The 21,391-nt window shown below is 37.2% G+C and overlaps 1 protein-coding gene and 1 long non-coding RNA gene across 2 annotated transcripts in view; one reads left to right on the top strand and one right to left on the bottom strand.

Annotated features, from left to right (window-relative positions):
• Positions 1–21,391, bottom strand: part of LOC116335146 (canalicular multispecific organic anion transporter 1-like) — a 146,562-nt gene that overhangs the window by 36,093 nt on the left and 89,078 nt on the right. Inside the window, exons 3-8 of the mRNA XM_039621455.1 lie at positions 2,292–2,432; positions 2,073–2,210; positions 1,768–1,890; positions 1,611–1,666; positions 1,271–1,526; positions 925–1,103 (exon numbers count right to left, since the gene is read on the bottom strand). Coding sequence (XP_039477389.1) covers positions 925–1,103; positions 1,271–1,526; positions 1,611–1,666; positions 1,768–1,890; positions 2,073–2,210; positions 2,292–2,432 — 893 coding nt within the window. The remainder of the gene's footprint in view (positions 1–924; positions 1,104–1,270; positions 1,527–1,610; positions 1,667–1,767; positions 1,891–2,072; positions 2,211–2,291; positions 2,433–21,391) is intronic.
• On the top strand, positions 14,230–16,036 carry LOC120443245. Its single transcript, XR_005615273.1, has 3 exons — positions 14,230–14,531; positions 15,270–15,298; positions 15,733–16,036. It is a non-coding gene; the product is annotated as an uncharacterized LOC120443245 (long non-coding RNA).

Raw genomic sequence — 21,391 nt, 5'->3', positions numbered from 1 at the left:
TTGTAACTTCCCGATTTTCCCTGTGTATTATAATTTTGAGAAGATTTGAATGTCCTTTGTATTCCCGGGGGTTAGAATATCCAGGGAATGCTCTCCTGTTGAATGATTTTCATTAATACAGAACACTGAGATAAGCATAACTTCAGACCTGGATGTGACTGTCTCCTCTCCAATGTTAAGAACAAAATCGGCATGAAGTCACTAAAATTTCCTGCAATTAAAGTCTAAATTGTGGATATTCACCTTTTAACCCGTTGTGAAACAGAACAGGTAAAAATCTGAGTATTATCCCATTTTAATGTAAATAGCTCTTACAGGTTACTTCAGCCCTTTACACATAACATACCCTTGAGGCCTACTGTCAAGCCCCCTAAAGCTAACCCACTTAAATACCAAGTGCACCAATAAAGAGGAGAGCTGCTGTAACTATGTGCCTGACGGAGGCCAGGACTACAAGGCTACTCAGGTCCCCGGCTTTCATCAGAAAAGCAGGGAAGACATTCGGATGATTTTGAGACTATTAAAGCTGGGCGAGCCCCCTCAGCTACATCAGCCCCATCTGAACTCTGCATTGCCTGCTGGGTAATACATACAGCGATGAGAACTTCTTAAACAGAGAGCTGACCCAGACTTCTTGTACTGAGGTGCTGGTCCCACAGATTGACAATAGTGAATAGTTAACACAGGATTTTACAAGGTAATAGCAAGTAAAATTAAACAAAAAAAAGTAATTTGATTGTCTTATTGAAAAATATGCTTTAGAAAGTCAGAACAGTGGACTATTAAGAGACCATTGTAGTCCACTACAGGGTACAACACAGCTGAGTTGTTGGTTTAAGTCCAGCGACATTGTACAAGCATAACATTGTTCTTCTCTTAAATCTGTTGTTTTATTTCTGTAACGTTCTCTAATATCTTACTCACTTAAGAAGCTGAGGACTGACAAATGTTAACACATCCTGCAGAAGTTTGAAGCAGACAGATTCAATCAGAATCCTTTTAAAGGTCTTATAAATGGTGGTAATCAGCCATGAACTGGGATAGTTCTCTTCCTCCTTATTGTCCTTTTTCTTCTTTTCATCTTCTGTCTTCCCCCTTTCCTCCTAAAAGAACAGATCGATCATTCAAGCACAGTTGATGAGATTTGTTCAGCGACAACCTAGTATCTGGGATCTTTAAAAGGCGGTCATGGTGTTGGTGAAATGTGTTTGGACTGTAGCTCAATATTATGTACATGTGTGTGGAAGTGTTTTTGTTTGAATGCTCTCACCATCATTAGTACATCCTGACTCACACCTTTCCCCAGACCACTGGAAAGGCCACTTTGCTGTGGGTCTTCCTGGGCACTGTCTCTGGTTTTAGCTGATTTCTTTTTCATCTTGTTCTGGAAGCGGACCCTAGCTGCATCCAACTCAGGCTTCATGAAATGCTGGAAACGCTCATTGATGAAAGCAGTGCTATCACTCTCATTCAGATCCCACATGTCCTCCTGAACCAGAGGTTGTTTGTAGCCTTTTAAAACCATACTGTAAAAACAAAGAGAACTTTGAAGACACGGAGCACATATGTAGATGATGTTAAGATTCGTGCTATACTGACTTTAATGTTACCTGTTTAACCAGTTGAACGTGATTCTGCTCAAAAATGGTGCACCTGCTTCAGGATTCTGTGGATAAAACAAGGTTCAGTTTATCTTATTTAATCTATGCTTATGAATTTTGCCCTCTGAAAACAAACAAACAAAAATGAATAACAAATAAAGGGTACCTTTTTTATAAGGTCTTTAGCTTCTGGGGGGATATCAGCCACAGTAGAAAGAACTAGTGCAATCAGTTCAAGCCCAAAAGAAATGTAGAAAAGGCTGAAACGTGGGACATCACGGACCTCGCCCTGAATACCAAAAATGAGAGAAAGAAAAACTTTAAAGGGTCCCGAAGAAAAATGAAAATGGTGTGTTACTCAAAATATGGAGAGTTAAAAGTCAATCATATCAAGTTATTGCACCATGTCTGAGTAAATCTACTATTTGTCTTCTACTTTAATCCAACTTGATCACATGTCTTCACTCATACCAGTCTGAGAGCCTCTCGTAGGAGGGTCTGGAAAGGAAAGACGTCACACACTACAAGGAGTAACCAGAAGAGGAAAAGAGAGGCAGAGTCTATTGCTCCTTCCCGTCGTAATCCTTCATGGCAGAGCAGGATAAGGATCTAACAAAGAAGACACATCACAACATAAAAAACACATCCTTTCAAATTTAAATAATTAAATATAAAGGTTGCTCTATTTACCCATGTGACTGCAAATAAAACCGGATTTGCGTAGTATACACCAGCATTTTTTGAAGATTGGTCACTGTTTGGACCAAAATCTTCTCCTAGTGTGACTCCCAGGTGTGCTATGGCCGTCAGGAACAACAGAGACACCACAAGCTGAAGGAAGAAAACACAGACCAGACAGGAGAATAAATCATATTATTCCATTAAAAATGTCTTTTCATAATGTTTTATATTAGATTTTAACCAGTACTGTGTTTTTAAGTTTTCATGGGAAAACAAACTGAGTTCTTCCCTTCAAGGTTTTGGAGAAGTGATAACAGATGCTTCCATTTTTGCTTAACATACATAGTGCTGGAATGACACATCTCTTTGCCCCTTTGCTGTGATCACTTGTCCTTTCCATGTTAGAACATTTCATACACAGTATATGCATTTATAAGAAACTCACAGAGACAGGCCTCTTGGTGTTTTTGACCTTAATAGAAAATTTTCACCAGCTTCATTAGCTTCATTAGCTTCTTTGTACACCTTTGCTGTTGAATCTTTTCTTACATTGACCCTTTCAAAAATGTTTATTTTTTTCCATGTTATGGCCTAGAACACAGGTGCCGAACTCCAGTCCTCGATGGCCGGTGTCCTGAAACTTTTCCATGTGTCCCTGCTGCCACACATCTGAATAAAATTCAGTAGGTCATTAGCAAGACTCTGTAGAACTTGACTACATGCTGAGGTGGCAATTCAGCAATTTGATTCATGTTACAGCAGCTCAAGAGTAAATGAACATGGTGCAATTAAAGTAGTTTTAGAAGTGCTTTTTTGTCTTTTTTTTTAATTATTTACTTGAGTAGGGTTAGGGTTTGCCACCTCGACATGCAGTCAACTGTTAAGGGTTCAGAAATTGAGGAGGAATCCAAAAATAATAACCACAGATCCTGCCGGGTGCAATTAGACGACATTTTAATGAATACACATGTGGAGCCAACACTGTGCAGATTCAGTGTTGAACTGTCTTACAATAGTCAGAACAAAGACTTTATAGGGTTTCTGTTGCCAGGCAGACTCAATACAGCATACGTCAATCCAAAACCACAACCGTTCAGTCAACCCTTGACACAGTTTAAAGAACACCGTCTTCGGCTCGAACCCAGGTGCTTCCTGTCACCATCCTGCCCAGGCTTATCTTCTGGAACATCAGGCCCACGTTCTGCACAAACTGTCACTCATGCAGGCACAACTTTGCAGTTGCAAGCAAAACATAATTAAACTCTTACCTATATAAATGAGTCTACCTAATATGTGTGTGTATGTGGGTGTCAGCTTCTGCTGCCCTCTGTTTCACCCTTCACTTCATCAGCTAAACCTTGTAACCTTTCCACCAGACAGAAGGCCAGCACGTACACAACTGAAACTATGTGTGTGTATGTGTGTAATAATCTTGACTGATATATAAAATGTATAAAACAAATGTTTCAATCTAATACAACTACTTAAAGCTTAATCAAAGCTTAATCAAAGATATAAATGCGTAATAAAATAACCTGCTCAAAATACTTGCACTCAGACTCGGCTTTCAGTTTCACTTTTGCAAAGCCTGGCGTTTCCTGTCTCCTTTTGCACAGAGTATATTTCCTGTCCCTGCATTCTGCACAGAAACATTTAAGATTATAGGAACATTAAAAAGCATTTAGAATTATAGATTCAACTCAACAGTTTAAAGTGGTTCTTCTTGGACCTGTCATAAAAGCTTAATTGGGTGCCAATATGTTTAAACATCTAAATGCAATATCAATATTAATAATTAATGGAATAGTAATAATGATCATAAAAAATAGCAGCAGAAATAGCAGCAAAATATCCTTTTAATCTCTACACAACGCATCAGAATAATATAGTAAAATAATGGAAAATGTGTTTGATGTTAAAAATACAGAAATTTTCTATAATTAAAATATACAGCATTTCTGTTTTGTTTTACAGGACAGTAAATTAAGATTGTAGCTTTAAACTTACAAGAAATCTTATATACATTTACAGATTGTATATATTGAATATAATTTATAGGTGTAAAAACAACAAAATCGCCTAAAAATAAGGTCAGACACTGTTGTAATACAATTATATCAGGCTTAAAATTGCATTAAAATACTGTTATTAGTTGTTATTAGCAGTTCATGTACTTTTATTCCATATTTAATGCAAAAAAAAATTATATACTACCCATAAAATATATACGTAAACTAAGTAAAGTACTTAAAACAGTGACTGAGATTATCATTAGATTATTGACAATTTACTGTTCATTTTTAATTATATCAACTGTAAAATGGATTTTTATATGTATCTGAACATAAAGATAATCGACTGACTTTTTGTTGTATTGTAATCACAATCCTCTCACTCACAGTACAATTGACATCTATTAAACAATTAGGAGTCTCTACTTTCTGTGCTTCAACATTTAACTGTTAACAAACAGACCACAACACAAAACATTTTGACATGTGTAGACAGCAAAGTTATCTTTCAGTAAAGATGAACTGACAACAGTTACAGTTTGGATCCACTGTGAAACCCAAAGAAACAATTTTTCACCCTCAAAAAGGTGGCCAAAGACCACTGTCCTTACTTTTTTTTTCTAGTTATACTTTTTGGTAGATTCCCTTTCAAAACAGGTATCATTGGATGGTACAGCCATTCCATTCAGGTTGGATCGATAGTCCAGTGCAACCATAGGTGCAGTTGGAAAGAGGTTTTCACAGTCTGTAAAATGAGTAATATATGTATTGAGTGTATTTCATTGTGTAGCTGTTTTTCTGCATTTGCAAATGCATTTGTGTTAATGCAATACTGAGAAACCTTCATATTAAACTGAAAACTTGTATTATTGTAGGGTCTACCTTACAATATAAGGCGCCTTGACGTGACTGTTGTTGTGATTTGGCACTATATAAATAAAACTGAATTGAATTGAATTGAATTGAAGAACACTGAATGAGCACATGGAAGGAACACTGAGGGAAAAACTTCAAAGTTCTACAATCAGGACTATGTTAACTTTGTACTTTCCATGTACTTCTATAAACGTCCCTGCAAAGTCACAGAAAATCTTAGTGGTGACGATAAACAAGACATTTAAAGCACTGTAACTTTTGAGACTTGCAAACGGCTACACAACGAGCAGATTGGCAATGCGCCTCATTTTAGTTAGGTCCTGATGATGTATAGATAACCTTTTAGGGTTTTCACTGAAACACCACAGCTATGACAATTTCTGAACTTCCTTAAAATGCTTATTCAAACTCACCTTTTTACCATACCCCTTGACACCAACAAGTCATATAATGAATCTGCTGAGAGAAAGAAAAGCAAGTCTGTGCGACTGGAGGGTCACTTGAATAAATGAACCTGCCTAAATGCAAAGAAATTTGTGTACTGTACGGTATCTATTGCAGGTAGCCAAAAAGTTTGAGTTTGCTACTTGACTTGCAGATGCAGTGTGTACCGTTGTGCCCTGCAGACTGTGACTGCTCCTTTTTCCTCCTTTCAAATGAACTATTGTTGTTTTTAACAACAAAAAATGTCAGAATGTTCTAGCGTCTACTACTGTGCTTATACAAAAGTACGCACTGGTCGGCCTTCTACGGTTCATTTGTATAAATGATCAGTTTTCCTCTGACAACTTTTTCTCTAGCTTTTGGAGAAAAATCTTCACCTTCTCTACCAAAAGGTTAAAAATTCCAATGCCTGTCAGTTTGGAAGCATCCCATAATCCACAATGACCTCTCCATATAAAGTCTGTTTCCTTTCTGTAAAGCTAACTGCTATTAGGCTTGAATGGAAAGTGCCCGTCCTTCACCCCTTGTTTCTGTTTAAAACTTTAAAACTGTGAACTCTTCCTGAAGTAAACCCTTCACTTCTTACTGACATTTTTGTATTTTTTAAAAAACTAAGCAATTACAAATACATTATGATAATTTTAGTATTACAAATTTTATTTAAAAAATAATTATTAGTGTGAATGCTTGTAAAAGCATTCACAGTATTGTTCTTCAAATCTTTATTATTCTTCACACTTATTAGTGTGAATGCTTGTAAAAGCATTCACAGTATTGTTCTTCTAATCTTTATTATTAGTGTGAATGCTTGTAAAAGCATTCACAGTATTGTTCTTCTAATCTTTATTATTAGTGTGAATGCTTGTAAAAGCATTCACAGTATTGTTCTTCTAATTAGTGTGAATGCTTGTAAAAGCATTCACAGTATTGTTCTTCTAATCTTTATTAGTGTGAATGCTTGTAAAAGCATTCACAGTATTGTTCTTCTAATCTTTATTATTATTAGTGTGAATGCTTGTAAAAGCATTCACAGTATTGTTCTTCTAATCTTTATCAGTGTGAATGCTTGTAAAAGCATTCACAGTATTGTTCTTCTAATCTTTTTATTAGTGTGAATGCTTGTAAAAGCATTCACAGTATTGTTCTTGTAATCTTTATTATTAGTGTGAATGCTTGTAAAAGCATTCAGTATTGTTCTTATAATCTTTATTCTTCTAATGTTCTTCTAATCTTTATTATTATTATATTATATTTTCTTATATATTCCGTTTTTTGTACTGTATCTCCTTCAAAACCGTTCAACTTAGAAAAAACATTCAAACACCATTAGATTCCTCTTCTTTTGGACATGACTGCTTCTATTTTTCTCATTTTAACATTTATATTTTTAATTTTATTTAACTTTTTCAACAAAATTTCCCATGTATTTCAATGGGGAGACCCTTCAAATCCTCATTCAACTTATTCATTTTAAACTGTATCTACTTCAACATACGTTGACATAGAGCCACCATTCAAACTTTAAAACGAAGACAAAACATTCAACTATTCAATTTGTATTTATCTTTTCAATATCTATTATACTTTTCTTCAGTTCCAGTTTAAGTTTCATGATGTTTTTTCACCCATTTCAGAGTTTATAATGGGTGTGTATGGGACGGAATGTTGGAGCTAGAGTGAGACAGCTCAACTGCTAGAGTGAGAGGAGCAAAAAAATTAATCTTAAAATATTTTTTAAAACTGCTGCTGTGTCCACGGTGTTTGGTCTACAGGTATGATTTTACCCTCAAAAACGTAGCCATTGCTGTCCTCTTTCATCCAATGTGTTTACTATTGTACTAGGTGTTATGGTTCTTTCATAAATGTCACCAAAGCACAGCCTCCTCCCTCCAACTCCTCCATAGACTCTAATGTTAAAATGGCTCAGAAGGTTCGTTTGAAAATCAGAAGAGCATGGTGTTTTTACACTGTCACCACGTCCATATAATAAACTCCACAGGCATGAAAACTGAGAATTAGGTAGACTGGACATTGCTGCCGCTCACGGTGAAAGAATTTCGTCAATAGGACCTGTACTTTTCATTTGGGAAGGATTTGTTTGGGCCTGACTTTTCTGTTCATTTTAAGCAGCAAAAGTGAGGTGCATGTCTGTGTGCGTGTGTATGGAGCCATTGGGTGCAGTCACTATAGCAACCAGGCTCACACCTGCCTGCCTAATGAGCTCTCTCTCTCACTGTGCCAAGATTCATCTTAAACACTTCTCTTTCAACTGCTGTTGTGTCCACAGTGTTTGCTCTACAGACATCATTTTACCCTCAAAACGAAGCCATCGTTCTTCTCTTTCCAACACTGTGTCTTTCAAAGCTCAGAGATGTAAAGTTTTTAAACTGTGTGGATCCAAGTGAGGGATCACATTTTAGTCATTCAGTGATTCAAAGAATATGAACTTTTAATATTCATTCAGATGTTTTCTGACTCTAAATTTTCTGTTCTCATTACTTAGGTTTTTCTAATTTACATTTAAAACATTTTCAGCTATTTTCCAACTTCTTCTCTGTGCTTGTCAGCTTTTAGCAGTTCAGCACTTTTGTTTTCAGGTGAAAATTTCTGTATTTTTCATCTCATTCAACATTTTTAACTTAAAATTCAGCAATTAATTCATTTCAGTGCATATATTCAGATTCAAGCATTCACACTGCAGTTTCTTCAGAAAATGCAGAAAATTATTATTATTATTAGTGTGAATGCTTGTAAAAAAGCATTCAGTATTGTTCTTCTAATCTTTATTATTATTATTATTATTATATTTTATTATCGTCCGACGTTTTTTGTACTCTATCTCCTTCAAAACCGTTCAACTTAGAAAAACCATTCAAACACCGTTAGATTCCTCTTCTTTTGGACATGACTGCTTCTATTTTTCTCATTTATAACATTTATATTTTTAAAATTATTCAACTTTTTTCAACAAAAATTTCCCATGTATTTCAATGGGGAGACCCTTCAAATCCTCATTCAACTTACTCATTTTCAAACTGTATCTACTTCAACATACGTTGACATAGAGCCACCATTCAAACTTTAAAACGAAGACAAGACATTCAACTATTCAACTTGTATTTATCTTTTCAATATCTGTTATACTTTTTCTTCAGTTCCAGTTTAAGTTTCATGATGTTTTTTCAGCCGTTTCAGAGTTTATAATGGGTGTGTATGGGACGGAATGTTGGGGCTAGAGTGAGACAGCTCAACTGCTAGAGTGAGAGGAGCGAAAAAATTAATCTGAAAATCTTTTTAAAACTGCTGCTGTGTCCCAGCAGTGTTTGCTCTACAGGTATGATTTTACCCTCAAAACGTAGCCATCGCTGTCCTCTTTCATCCAATGTGTTTACTATTGTACTAGGTGTTATGGTTCTTTCATAAATGTCACCAAAGCACAGCCTCCTCCCTCCAACTCCTCCATAGACTCTAATGTTAAAATGGCTCAGAAGGTTCGTTTGAAAATCAGAAGAGCATGGTGTTTTACACTGTCACCACGTCCATATAATAAACTCCACAGGCATGAAAACTGAGAATTAGGTAGACTGGACATTGCTGCCGCTCACGGTGAAAGAATTTTCGTCAATAGGACCTGTACTTTTCATTTGGGAGCGATTTGTTTCGACCTGACTTTTCTGTTCATTTTAAGCAGCAAAAGTGAGGTGCATGTCTGTGTGTGCGTGTGTATGGAGCCATTGGGTGCAGTCACTATAGCAACCAGGCTCACACCTGCCTGCCTAACGAGCTCTCTCTCTCACTGTGCCAAGATTCATCTTAAACACTTCTCTTTCAACTGCTGCTGTGTCCACAGTGTTTGGTCTACAGCCATCATTTTACCCTCAAAACGAAGCCATCGTTGTTCTCTTTCCAACAGCATGTCTTTCAAAGCTCAGAGATGTAAACCTTTAAAACTGTGTGGATCCAAGTGGAGGGATTACATTTTAGTCATTCAGTGATTCAAAGAATATGAACTTTTAATATTCATTCAGATGTTTTCTGACTCTAAATTTTCTGTTCTCATTTCTTAGGTTTTCCAAATTTACATTTAAAACATTTTCAGCTATTTTCCAACTTCTTCTGTGTGAACATCAGCTTTCAAAAGTTCTGCACTTTTGTTTTCAGGTTAAAAACTCTGTATTTTCCAGCTCATTCAACATTTTTATTTTTAACTTAAAATTCAGCAATTAATTCATTTCAGTGCATATTCATTCAGATTCAGAAAATGCATTCACACTGCAGTTTCTTCAGAAAATATTGTTCTTCAAATCTTATATTATTATATTATATATTCCGCACGTTTTTGGCATCTATCTCCTTCAAAACCGTTCAACTTAGAAAAACCATTCAAACACCGTTAGATTCCTCTTCTTTTGGACATGACTGCTTCTACTTTTCTCATTTATAACATTTATATTTTTAAAATTATTCAACTTTTTCAACAAAATTTCCCATGTATTTCAATGGGGAGACCCTTCAAATCCTCATTCAACTTACTCATTTTAAACTGTATCTACTTCAACATACGTTGACATAGAGCCACCATTCAAACTTTAAAACGAAGACAAGACATTCAACTATTCAACTTGTATTTATCTTTTCAATATCTGTTATACTTTTCTTCAGTTCCAGTTTAAGTTTCATGATGATTTTTCAGCCGTTTCAGAGTTTATAATGGGTGTGTATGGGACGGAATGTTGGGGCTAGAGTGAGACAGCTCAACTGCTAGAGTGAGAGGAGCGAAAAAAATTAATCTTAAAATCTTTTTTAAAACTGCTGCTGTGTCCGCAGCGTTTGCTCTACAGGTCTGATTTTACCCTCAAAACGTAGCCATCGCTGTCCTCTTTCATCCAATGTGTTTACTATTGTACTAGGTGTTATGGTTCTTTCATAAATGTCACCAAAGCACAGCCTCCTCCCTCCAACTCCTCCATAGACTCCTAATGTTAAAATGGCTCAGAAAGTTCCTTTGAAAATCAGAAGAGCAGGCTGTCTTTACACTGTCACCACGTCCATATAATAAACTCCACAGGCATGAAAACTGAGAATTAGGTAGACTGGACATTGCTGCCGCTCACGGTGAAAGAATTTCGTCAATAGGACCTGTACTTTTCATTTGGGGAGCGATTTGTTTGGGGCCTGACTTTTCTGTTCATTTTAAGCAGCAAAAGTGAGGTGCATGTCTGTGTGCGTGTGTATGGAACCAGTGGGTGCAGTCACTATAGCAACCAGGCTCACACCTGCCTGCCTAACGAGCTCTCTCTCTCACTGTGCCAAGATTCATCTTAAACACTTCTCTTTCAACTGCTGCTGTGTCCACAGTGTTTGCTCTACAGCCATCATTTTACCCTCAAAACGAAGCCATCGTTGTTCTCTTTCCAACAGCATGTCTTTCAAAGCTCAGAGATGTAAACCTTTAAAAGTGTGTGGATCCAAGTGGAGGGACCGTATTTTAGTCATTCAGTGATTCAAAGAATATGAACTTTTAATATTCATTCAGATGTTTTCTGACTCTAAATTTTCTGTTCTCATTTCTTAGGTTTTTCAAATTTTAATTTAAAACTTTTCAGCTATTTTCCAACTTCTTCTGTGTGAACATCAGCTTTTAAAAGTTCTGCACTTTTTGTTTTCAGGTTAAAAATTTCTGTATTTTCCAGCTCATTCAACATTTTTATTTTTAACTTAAAATTCAGCAATTAATTCATTTCAGTGCATACATTCAGATTCAAGCATTCACACTGCAGTTTCTTCAGAAAATGCACTTTCTAGTTATTATTATATATCATTATGAATTCCGTACTATTTTATTTTTGGCACTCTATCTCCTTCAAAACCGTTCAACTTAGAAAAACCATTCAAACACCATTAGATTCCTCTTCTTTTGGACATGACTGCTTCTATTTTTCTCATTTATAACATTTATATTTTTAATTTTATTCAACTTTTTTCAACAAAAATTTCCCATGTATTTCAATGGGGAGACCCTTCAAATCCTCATTCAACTTACTCATTTTTAAACTGTATCTACTTCCACATACGTTGACATAGAGCCACCATTCAAACTTTAAAACGAAGACAAGACATTCAACTATTCAACTTGTATTTATCTTTTCAATATCTGTTATACTTTTCTTCAGTTCCAGTTTAAGTTTCATGATGATTTTTCAGCCGTTTCAGAGTTTATAATGGGTGTGTATGGGACGGAATGTTGGGGCTAGAGTGAGACAGCTCAACTGCTAGAGTGAGAGGAGGAAAAAAATTAATCTTAAAATATTTTTAAAACTGCTGCTGTGTCCACGCAGCGTTTGGTCTACAGGTCTGATTTTACCCTCAAAACGTAGCCATCGCTGTCCTCTTTCATCCAATGTGTTTACTATTGTACTAGGTGTTATGGTTCTTTCATAAATGTCACCAAAGCACAGCCTCCTCCCTCCAACTCCTCCATAGACTCCAATGTTAAAATGGCTCAGAAAGTTCCTTTGAAAATCAGAAGAGCAGGCTGTCTTTACACTGTCACCACGTCCATATAATAAACTCCACAGGCATGAAAACTGAGAATTAGGTAGACTGGACATTGCTGCCGCTCACGGTGAAAGAATTTCGTCAATAGGACCTGTACTTTTCATTTGGGAGCGATTTGTTTTGGGCCTGACTTTTCTGTTCATTTTAAGCAGCAAAAGTGAGGTGCATGTCTGTGCGTGTGTATGGAGCCATTGGGTGCAGTCACTATAGCAACCAGGCTCACACCTGCCTGCCTAACGAGCTCTCTCTCTCACTGTGCCAAGATTCATCTTAAACACTTCTCTTTCAACTGCTGCTGTGTCCACAGTGTTTGCTCTACAGCCATCATTTTACCCTCAAAACAAAGCCATCGTTGTTCTCTTTCCAACAGCATGTCTTTCAAAGCTCAGAGATGTAAACCTTTAAAAGTGTGTGGATCCAAGTGGAGGGATTACACTTTAGTCATTCAGTGATTCAAAGAATATGAACTTTTAATATTCATTCAGATGTTTTCTGACTCTAAATTTTCTGTTCTCATTTCTTAGGTTTTTCAAATTTTAATTTAAAAACTTTTCAGCTATTTTCCAACTTCTTCTGTGTGAACATCAGCTTTAAAAGTTCTGCACTTTTGTTTTCAGGTGAAAATTTCTGTATTTTCCATCTCATTCAACATTTTTATTTTTAACTTAAAATTCAGCAATTAATTCATTTCAGTGCATATATTCAGATTCAAGCATTCACACTGCAGTTTCTTCAGAAAATGCACTTTCTGATTAGTGAATGCACTTTCTATTGTTGTTGTAATCTTTATTATTATTATTATAGATTCCGTGACGTTTTTTGTACTCTATCTCCTTCAAAACCATTCAACTTAGAAAAACCATTCAAACACCGTTAGATTCCTCTTCTTTTGGACATGACTGCTTCTATTTTTCTCATTCATAACATTTATATTTTTAAAATTATTCAACTTTTTTCAACAAAAATTTCCCATGTATTTCAATGGAGAGACCCTTCAAATTCTCCTTCAACTTACTCCTCTTTAAATTGCATCTACTTCCACATACATTGACGTAGAGCCACCATTCAAACTTTAAAACGAAGACAAGACATTCAACTATTCAATTTGTATTTATCTTTTCAATATCTATTATACTTTTTCTTCAGTTCCAGTTTAAGTTTCATGATGTTTTTTCACCCGTTTCAGAGTTTATAATGGGTGTGTATGGGACGGAATGTTGAGGCTAGAGTGAGACAGCTCAACTGCTAGAGTGAGAGGAGCAAAAAAATTAATCTTAAAATCTTTTTTAAAACTGCTGCTGTGTCAGCGGCGTTTGCTCTACAGGTATGATTTTACCCTCAAAACGTAGCCACTGCTGTCCTCCTTCATCCAATGTGTTTATTATTGTACTAGGTGTTATGGTTCTTTCATAAATGTCACCAATGCACAGGCTCCTCCTTCCAACTCTTCCATAGACTCTAATGTTAAAATGGCTCAGAAAGTTTGTTTGAAAATCAGAAGTACAGGCTGTCTTTCCACTGTCACCACGTCAATATAATAAACTCCACAGGCATGAATGTGTGTATGGAGCCATTGGGTGCAGTCACTATAGCAACCAGGCTCACACCTGCCTGCTTAACGAGCTCTGTCTCACTCTGCCAAGGTTAATTGTAAAAATGTCTGTTGATTCATCTTAAAAATTTCTGTTACAACAAAGCGGTTGGAGTTAGATTAAGTCAACAGGTTCAACAAGTCAGATTTCACAGGGTTTTGCCACAGATTAAAAGTATGTCAGCAGTTAGTATAAGCCGACTGAATAGAGCATTCTCCTTGGCCTTTTAAATTCAAGCTTATTGTGTATTGGTGGACTTGTCTTCTGCACACAGGTTTTTCAGATCTGGGCAGTTGGAGTCAGTTGATGACTTTTAAATAATCCTTTCTTACTGGATAATTAAAGCTCACAGCATCTACCTGTCTGTAGTGGATTTTCCCACATTTTAAATGATGTAATCTCATTTAATGTCTCTGTTTTTAGTCTGTATAGTTTTTTTCTCCCTACGAATACACTCAAAGTAGTCTTAAAATAAAACCCACAAAACAATTCAAGATGAAATACTTTTTATTTTCTCGTTTAATGCCAGTTGCCCTCTTTCTCTGTATGTCACTCATTTGCTAATACTCAGGCAAAAAGTACCAATTTGTATGCTGATGAGTCTTGTGTATTTTTTTTACCTCTGTCTCTCTATGACAGAGAAATGTATATGCTCAATATTGCTGTTCAAACTGATGCTCAAATTTCCAAGCACTACCTGAACGCCTCATCGGTCTTTTACGAATCACTGCACCAACTGTCGTCATTCCGCTTTGCTCTCTGCTGTGGTAAGTACAATACGGTACTGCACTGTTTTATTTTTATGATGGTAAAAATACATGTTTGACATTTAAACTCACATATCAAGTCTTTTTAAAGTTCAATAGAGTTCAAAGAATAAAGAAAGAAAAAAAAGAATAACCTTCGCTATCATTTATATCGGTTTATGACGTTTTGCTGTTAGCAGCAGTGCTAACGCTAGCTTCAATGCTAATGCTAGCAACAATGCTAACGCTAGCTATAGTGCTAACACTAGCCTTAGCAGTTGTTAACTGACAAAAGAATATTCCTGTGATATTTATTGGTGATCAGTGAGACAAAAGTAACGAATGAGCTTTATTATTACCATTGTGGCTCAGTTTTAACAGTAAGAGTACTAGCACTACCAGCAGTTCTAACACTAGCTGCAATGCTGATGCTAGCTGCAATGCTAACGCTAGCTGCAATGCTAACGCTAGCTGCAGTGCTAACACTAACTGAAGTGCTTATGCTAGCAGGAATGCTAGCGCTAGCAGCAATGCTAATGCTAGTAACAGTCTAACAGTAGCCTTACATAAGTGGAAATACTTCAGTTAATTAGTTTGAATTACAAAATGGTTGCTGTGTCAGCTGGTGTGCTATATTACTCTATAATTACCCTGCTGACTATAAGTTCAGTATATCATGTCGTGTGGGCTTTGTATTTCTGTTAGTCTGATAACACTGTACAGACAACTAACATATTATTTCTCGTCTTACACTTTCAGGAACTTGACTGACATCTGTGCTTTGCCTGGTAGGTGTGCACATACTGTAAGAGAAGTATACCAAAATAAAAAAATAATCTGACTTATATAAGCTGTAAAGTGATGGGTTCAATCTTTCATTCAAACTAGACCTTTTAAACACAATTTTATAATAAATACACATAAGTGCAGCTTAACAATTGGGCTAAAATATTTTTTCAGTACATTTTTGTAGTCACACTACATGTGATTAGTTAATGATTCACTCAATCATATTTGTATTAAAAATATTATTGCTGAATTTAAATAAATATTTATTATTTTAAAAGTGCCCAATTATGCAACTTTTTTGCACATGGCAGCCAACAACAGTTTAGCTTCAATATTTGTTTTGTCCTTTTCAGTAGTCACAATTAGTTCATACAATTACCATGTGATATAATTTTAATAAAATTATTATTTTTTTCTTCTTTTTTGTTCACAGTGTGCAGAAGAACAAGGACCAGATCTCCAGTCTTCTCTGTCACATCCCAACCCCCCATCCCCTCTATCCTCTGTCCTGCTCCACCTGTTGTCTCTGCCTTCTTTCCATCTGTATTTCACCCTGTGGTTTGTGAGAAATTTTGCCAAACCAAGAATCTTATTGCGGTTTGATTTCAAAGCCGTGTCTCTCCTGCTCTGTCTGTTCTCTCTGCTAAATTTTCTCTCTACCTGTTTTTCACTCTTTGGCTTGCTGCTGAGAAATGCACAAGCCAATAAAGCAATAAAGAGTGCATATTTTGCCTCAACCTTTGAACAAACTGAACAAACAAAGAAAACTCTACGGTTTGATTTCAAAACCGTGTCTTTCCTGCTCTCTCTGTTCTCTCTGCTAAATTTTCTCTCTACCTGTTTTTCACTCTTTGGCTTGCTGCTGAGAAATGCACAAGCCAATAAAGCAATAAAGAGTGCATATTTTGCCTCAACCTTTGAACAAACTGAACAAAGAACACTCTGCGGTTTGATTTCCAAGCCGTGTCTCTCCTGCTCTGCCTGTTCTCTCTGCTAAATTTTCTCTCTACCTGTTTTTCACTCTTGGCTTGCTGCTGAAAAATGCCAAGCCATTAAAGCAATAAAGAGTGCATATTGCCTCTACCTGAGAACAAACTGAACAAATAAAGAAAACTCTAATTCACGGTTTGATTGTCATTTCCCAGCCGTGTCTCTCCTGCTCTGTCTATTCTCTCTTCTAAATTTTCTCTCTACCTGTTTTTCATTCTGGGCTTGCTGCTAAGTTGTGCCAAGCCAATAAAGAGAGTACATAATATTCTCTCGACTGACAAACTGTCAAACAAACAAAGACATTGTTTCTGAGAAATAAAAGCTGAAATATAAAGACAAAGAAAACATCTCCTGCTGTGTGCCACTCTTGTTTTTTGAATACATTTTCTAAAGACTAACAGAAACACTTAAAGGTGTGTAAAAATGCCAAAAAAGCAGAAAAAGTCACAAGCTGCAAAACAACGCTGGAAGAAGTTCCATGAGTTTCACAAAGTACCAACATGTGAACAAACTGAGTGTGATTTTCCTCAGAGCTCTGCAGAAGACCGTGTGTCTGGAAAGACCAATGCTGATGGTGTCAAACAGGCAGGTCGACATGTTCCTGCACATGTACAACAGGTATCCTATGCAGATGCTGTAAAGACTGGATTGCAGCATGCATTTAATGAACATCAGGTAAACCATAGAGACCAACCTGAGGTGTCAAGTGCCCCACAGGTGGGTTATGCTGATATTGTGAAAAGAGGCCATCACAGTGATGTGGCAGGGCCATCTCATGCAGAAAGAGTGAACCTTGAAAACCAGCCCTCTGTAACACATGTCTGTGCATCTCACAGCCAGGCACATCCTAAATATGGAGACTCCAGAAACAGTCAGTGCACATGTAACTCACTCACATTTCTTGCTTTCCTTCATGAGAATGAAAACATGTCTACAGTTGACCTTAATCTGGTCTTGGATAAAGGTGATGTGATGTACAAAGAGGCCAAGAAAAGATTCCCCAAGAGTATTCATTTGGCAAACCGATGAGCTGCCAGACAAAGTTGATGCTCACAGGTCTATGTATCATGTCGACATGACACAGCCTTCCCGGTATGGGACATTTGACGAACCTTCAGAAGAAGCAGTAGATACCTTTCTCAGCTTAGAAGCAGGACTGAGCTGCCTGTTGTCAGATGTGCAGTATGCCTTACTGATTATGAGTGGATTGTGTATCGCAGTGTTCAGATCCACATCAGGAAAATATGGGTTCTTTGACCCACACCCCAGAACACCCAGTGGTCTTCCTCTAGCACTATGGTCACGTAATCGTGGTACAGCTGTGATGCTGAAATTCACACTCCTCAGTGACATGATTAAGAGGCTCCAAGATTCTTATGAAGAGATGGAGATATCACCCTCTTGTACCTATGAGCTGAAGCCTGTGCAGTTTTACAGTATGAGCACAATCAACCTGAGTGATACTATCACTGACACAGTCTGCAGACCAACAGCTGCCACTGCTGTGGCACCTACTCACTCTGATACAACTGTTGATGAAGCAAACCCCTTTACTCCAAGGAGAAACACAACCACTGATCTGACTGAGAACATCTTTTGTCAAATGTCCATTTGTACACCACTGGTGAAACACAAAAAGAAGTCCACATGACTCAGTTCACATCACATGAAGATCAGAATGAACCTCCTAATATACCAACTGAAGAACTATGCAGTGAATTAAGTTTCCTTCCATCAAGGGATGGTTTTTCATGTCAATCAAATGCTGCAATAAAAATGTTGCTGCCTGTGACCTTTCTGATATAGTTTTACAAAAACTGAAAAAAGTTAATAAACAACAAAGGCACAAAATGAAAAGAAGATTAATGGCATCAGAGAAACCCAGAAATCAGAGAAAAGAAAACCAAAAAAGGAAAGAACGACAAAAGTATGCTTCAAATAAAGAGTACAAAGAAAAGAAAAAATCTTGCACAAGCGAGGTATATAAAAACAATCCTGAAGTTAGACAGAAAAAACAACAGTATATTAAAAGATGTTACCATGCGAATGCTGAATTCAGAAAGAAACAACAACAGTATGTTAAAAGACGTTACTGTGAGAATGCTGAATTCAGAAATAAACAACAACAGTATGTTAAAAGACGTTACTGTGAGAATGCAGAATTCAGAAAGAAACAAAAACAGTATGTTAAAAGACGTTACTGTGAGAATGCTAAAGTTAGACAAAATCAAAAACAATATATTAAAAGACGTTACTATGAGAATACTGATTTCAGAGAGGAGAAAAAAAGCTACATCACTAAAAGGTATCGAGAAAACTTAGAATTCAGAGAGAGACAGAGATCTCGAGTTACTCAGCGGTATGCAAATGACAACACCTTCAGAGTAAGACACAGACAACTGATGAAACAACTAATGCGAGACAGGTATCAAAGTAATCTTGCATTTAGGATTATGCACAACATGAGATGTGCAATGAAAATAAAAAGGAAATACAGATGGGTGAACAGACAAACCCAAGAGAGTGACAACAGTGTGATCAACGAGGCCATATCTGTGTTCAAATCACAAATCAAAGTTGGACCATCATACCCATGTACTGTATGTTTCAAGGCTTCATTTCCAAACCAAGTACGACCTGCAGAAGGTCAAATTATGTCAAAACCCACATGTGGTTGCAACATGTTTGACAGGAAAGTTTGTTCATGTTTGTGATGAAAACTGCAGAAATGAGCAGTGCAATGTGCCTGATGAGAGAAAGAGAGAGTGGATTTGTCACACCTGCCACAATCATCTTAAAAATGGATCCATGCCAGCACTTGCTGTTGCCAATAAACTGGATCTTGCTGATATTCCACCTGAACTGTCTGATCTCAACATACTGGAGAGACATCTCATAGCCAAGTGCATACCATTTGCCAAGATTATTCCTCTTCCCAAAGGCAGACAAAGAGCAATTAGAGGAAATGTGGTCTGTGTCCCATCAGAGGTACAGGAAACTGTAGAAGCATTGCCTCGATTGAGAATTAATTCTCAGGTGATGAGAGTAAAACTGAAGAGACGCTTGTCTTACAAAGGTCATCAGCTGTTTCAGACTGTAAGCTGGTCTAAACTTGTGCAAGCACTGCATAAACTCAAGCAGATTCATCCACAGTATAAGGATGTGAGCATCAGAGATGATGCTGAGCTGTGTGATCCAACACTTCCTGATGAAGATGAGGAGGATGATGATGAAAACATGAATGAGGACGATTATGATGAGGCTGATTTAATGGAAATTGACAGCTGTGAGAAAAATGCACTGAGTGAAGCACAAAATAAAAATGAACAGGATATTGACATGTTACCCTGTGATGGTGAACAACCACATGAGCAGATGAGAGATGATTCAGAGCAAGCAGATGGACTGACTAATGGTGGTTTTGCACTCGAGGTCTGTTTGCAGCCCCTGATGTGGCTGAGGAAATATTATGTTTCAGTGAAGGAATCTACTCTGTTGCTCCTGCAGAGAGAAACAATCCAATAAGTTTTTTCAAAACACCTAAACTGGAGGCCATGGCCTTCCTGTGCAGTTTCCTACAGGCCAAAACACACTGGATGAAAGAAGGCTGATCAAAGTATCCCCAGTGGGTATTTCAAATCAAGACTTTTCTGCATTGATGATCATTTTGCCAAAGACACAAACTATTTGTTCTTTGCACAGTTTGTGACTGAAATACACTTGGCTACTTCCAGCATGACAATCCAGTTAAGGAAGGCAAAGCCTTTGACCAGAGATGGGAGAAAAATAACCTCAGGCATGTTACAAGATAAGCATGAGGTTGAGAAACTGGTGCGAAATAAAGATGCAGTGAGATTCATGCAGCCTCTGAGAGGAACCCCAGCCTATTGGGAGAAAACAACAAGAGATCTTTTGCCATGATCAGACAGTTGGGAACTCCCACGTTCTTTTGCACATTTTCAGCCGCTGAAATGCGCTGGCCTGAAGTGATTGAGGCAATAACAAGGCAGCAAGGTGAACAAGTCAATTTTGAAGGACTCGACTGGTCAGCAAAGTGTGACATCCTGAGAAGCAATCCTGTCACAACAATGCGCATGTTTGACAAGAGAGTTGAAGCATTATTCAGAGATTTACTCTTATCTCCTGCAGAGCCACTTGGCAAAGTCATTGATTACTTTTACAGAGTGGAGTTTCAGCACAGAGGAAGCCCACACATACACTGCCTCCTGTGGGTAGAAGGTGCTCCTGTGTTTGAGGAGGATGATGAGCAAACTGTTGTTGATTTTATAAACAAATACATCACAGCTCAGCTGCCTGATCCACATAAACAACCTGAACTGTACAAGAAAGTAACAGAAGTGCAAAAACACAGTAAGAACCACACAAAGACGTGCTTTAGGAGTTTAAGCTCCGGGTGCCGTTTTGGTTTTCCCAAACCACCCTGCAATGAGACAATGATCACAAGACCCAGTGAGGATGATGAACTGGAAGTAGAAACAGCAAAGAACAAGCTCAGACCACTGAACCAGCTGCTGAATGAGCCTGAAACTGCTTCCATGAGTTTAGAGCAGCTCTTGGCAAGATGCAAGTTGACACATGCAGAATATGAGCGATACCTGAATAAAATGAACACAAGGAGTACGATCATACTAAAGCGTGATCCAAAAGACTCTTGGATAAATGGTGTAGAATTATAGGGACTATTTTACATAACCATCATCTTGTCATTGCATTAATTATCATTTCATCCAAGCATTTATTGAAGCTGCTGGCATTATGTTATAATTTATATTATAGGGGTTATCATAATCAAATATTAACATGTTTATTACAGGTGCAGTATAACTACTTTAAAATGATTGAGTTAAATATATATATATCATAACTCATATGCTGAGTATATTGTTACAGTAAAATAGTAGCTGAGCAAAGGCCTGAATGTATTCAGCTTCTTGTGGTATTTGAGTTTGCTTAGTTACAGGTGACGGAAGGATGTCCAGTCCATGGTGACCTCAAAGGCCTTAGGTCATCACTATATTCGGAAGAGTATGCCACAAGGAGGAACCTCTATGTTGCAGTTAATTCTTAAAATACATGAATGT

The sequence above is a fragment of the Oreochromis aureus genome, linkage group 13, assembly GCF_013358895.1.
Source record: "Oreochromis aureus strain Israel breed Guangdong linkage group 13, ZZ_aureus, whole genome shotgun sequence".
NCBI lineage: Eukaryota > Metazoa > Chordata > Actinopteri > Cichliformes > Cichlidae > Oreochromis > Oreochromis aureus.
The sequence above is the reverse complement of the archived record's forward strand: the minus strand, read 5'-3'. Positions and strand labels throughout refer to the sequence as shown.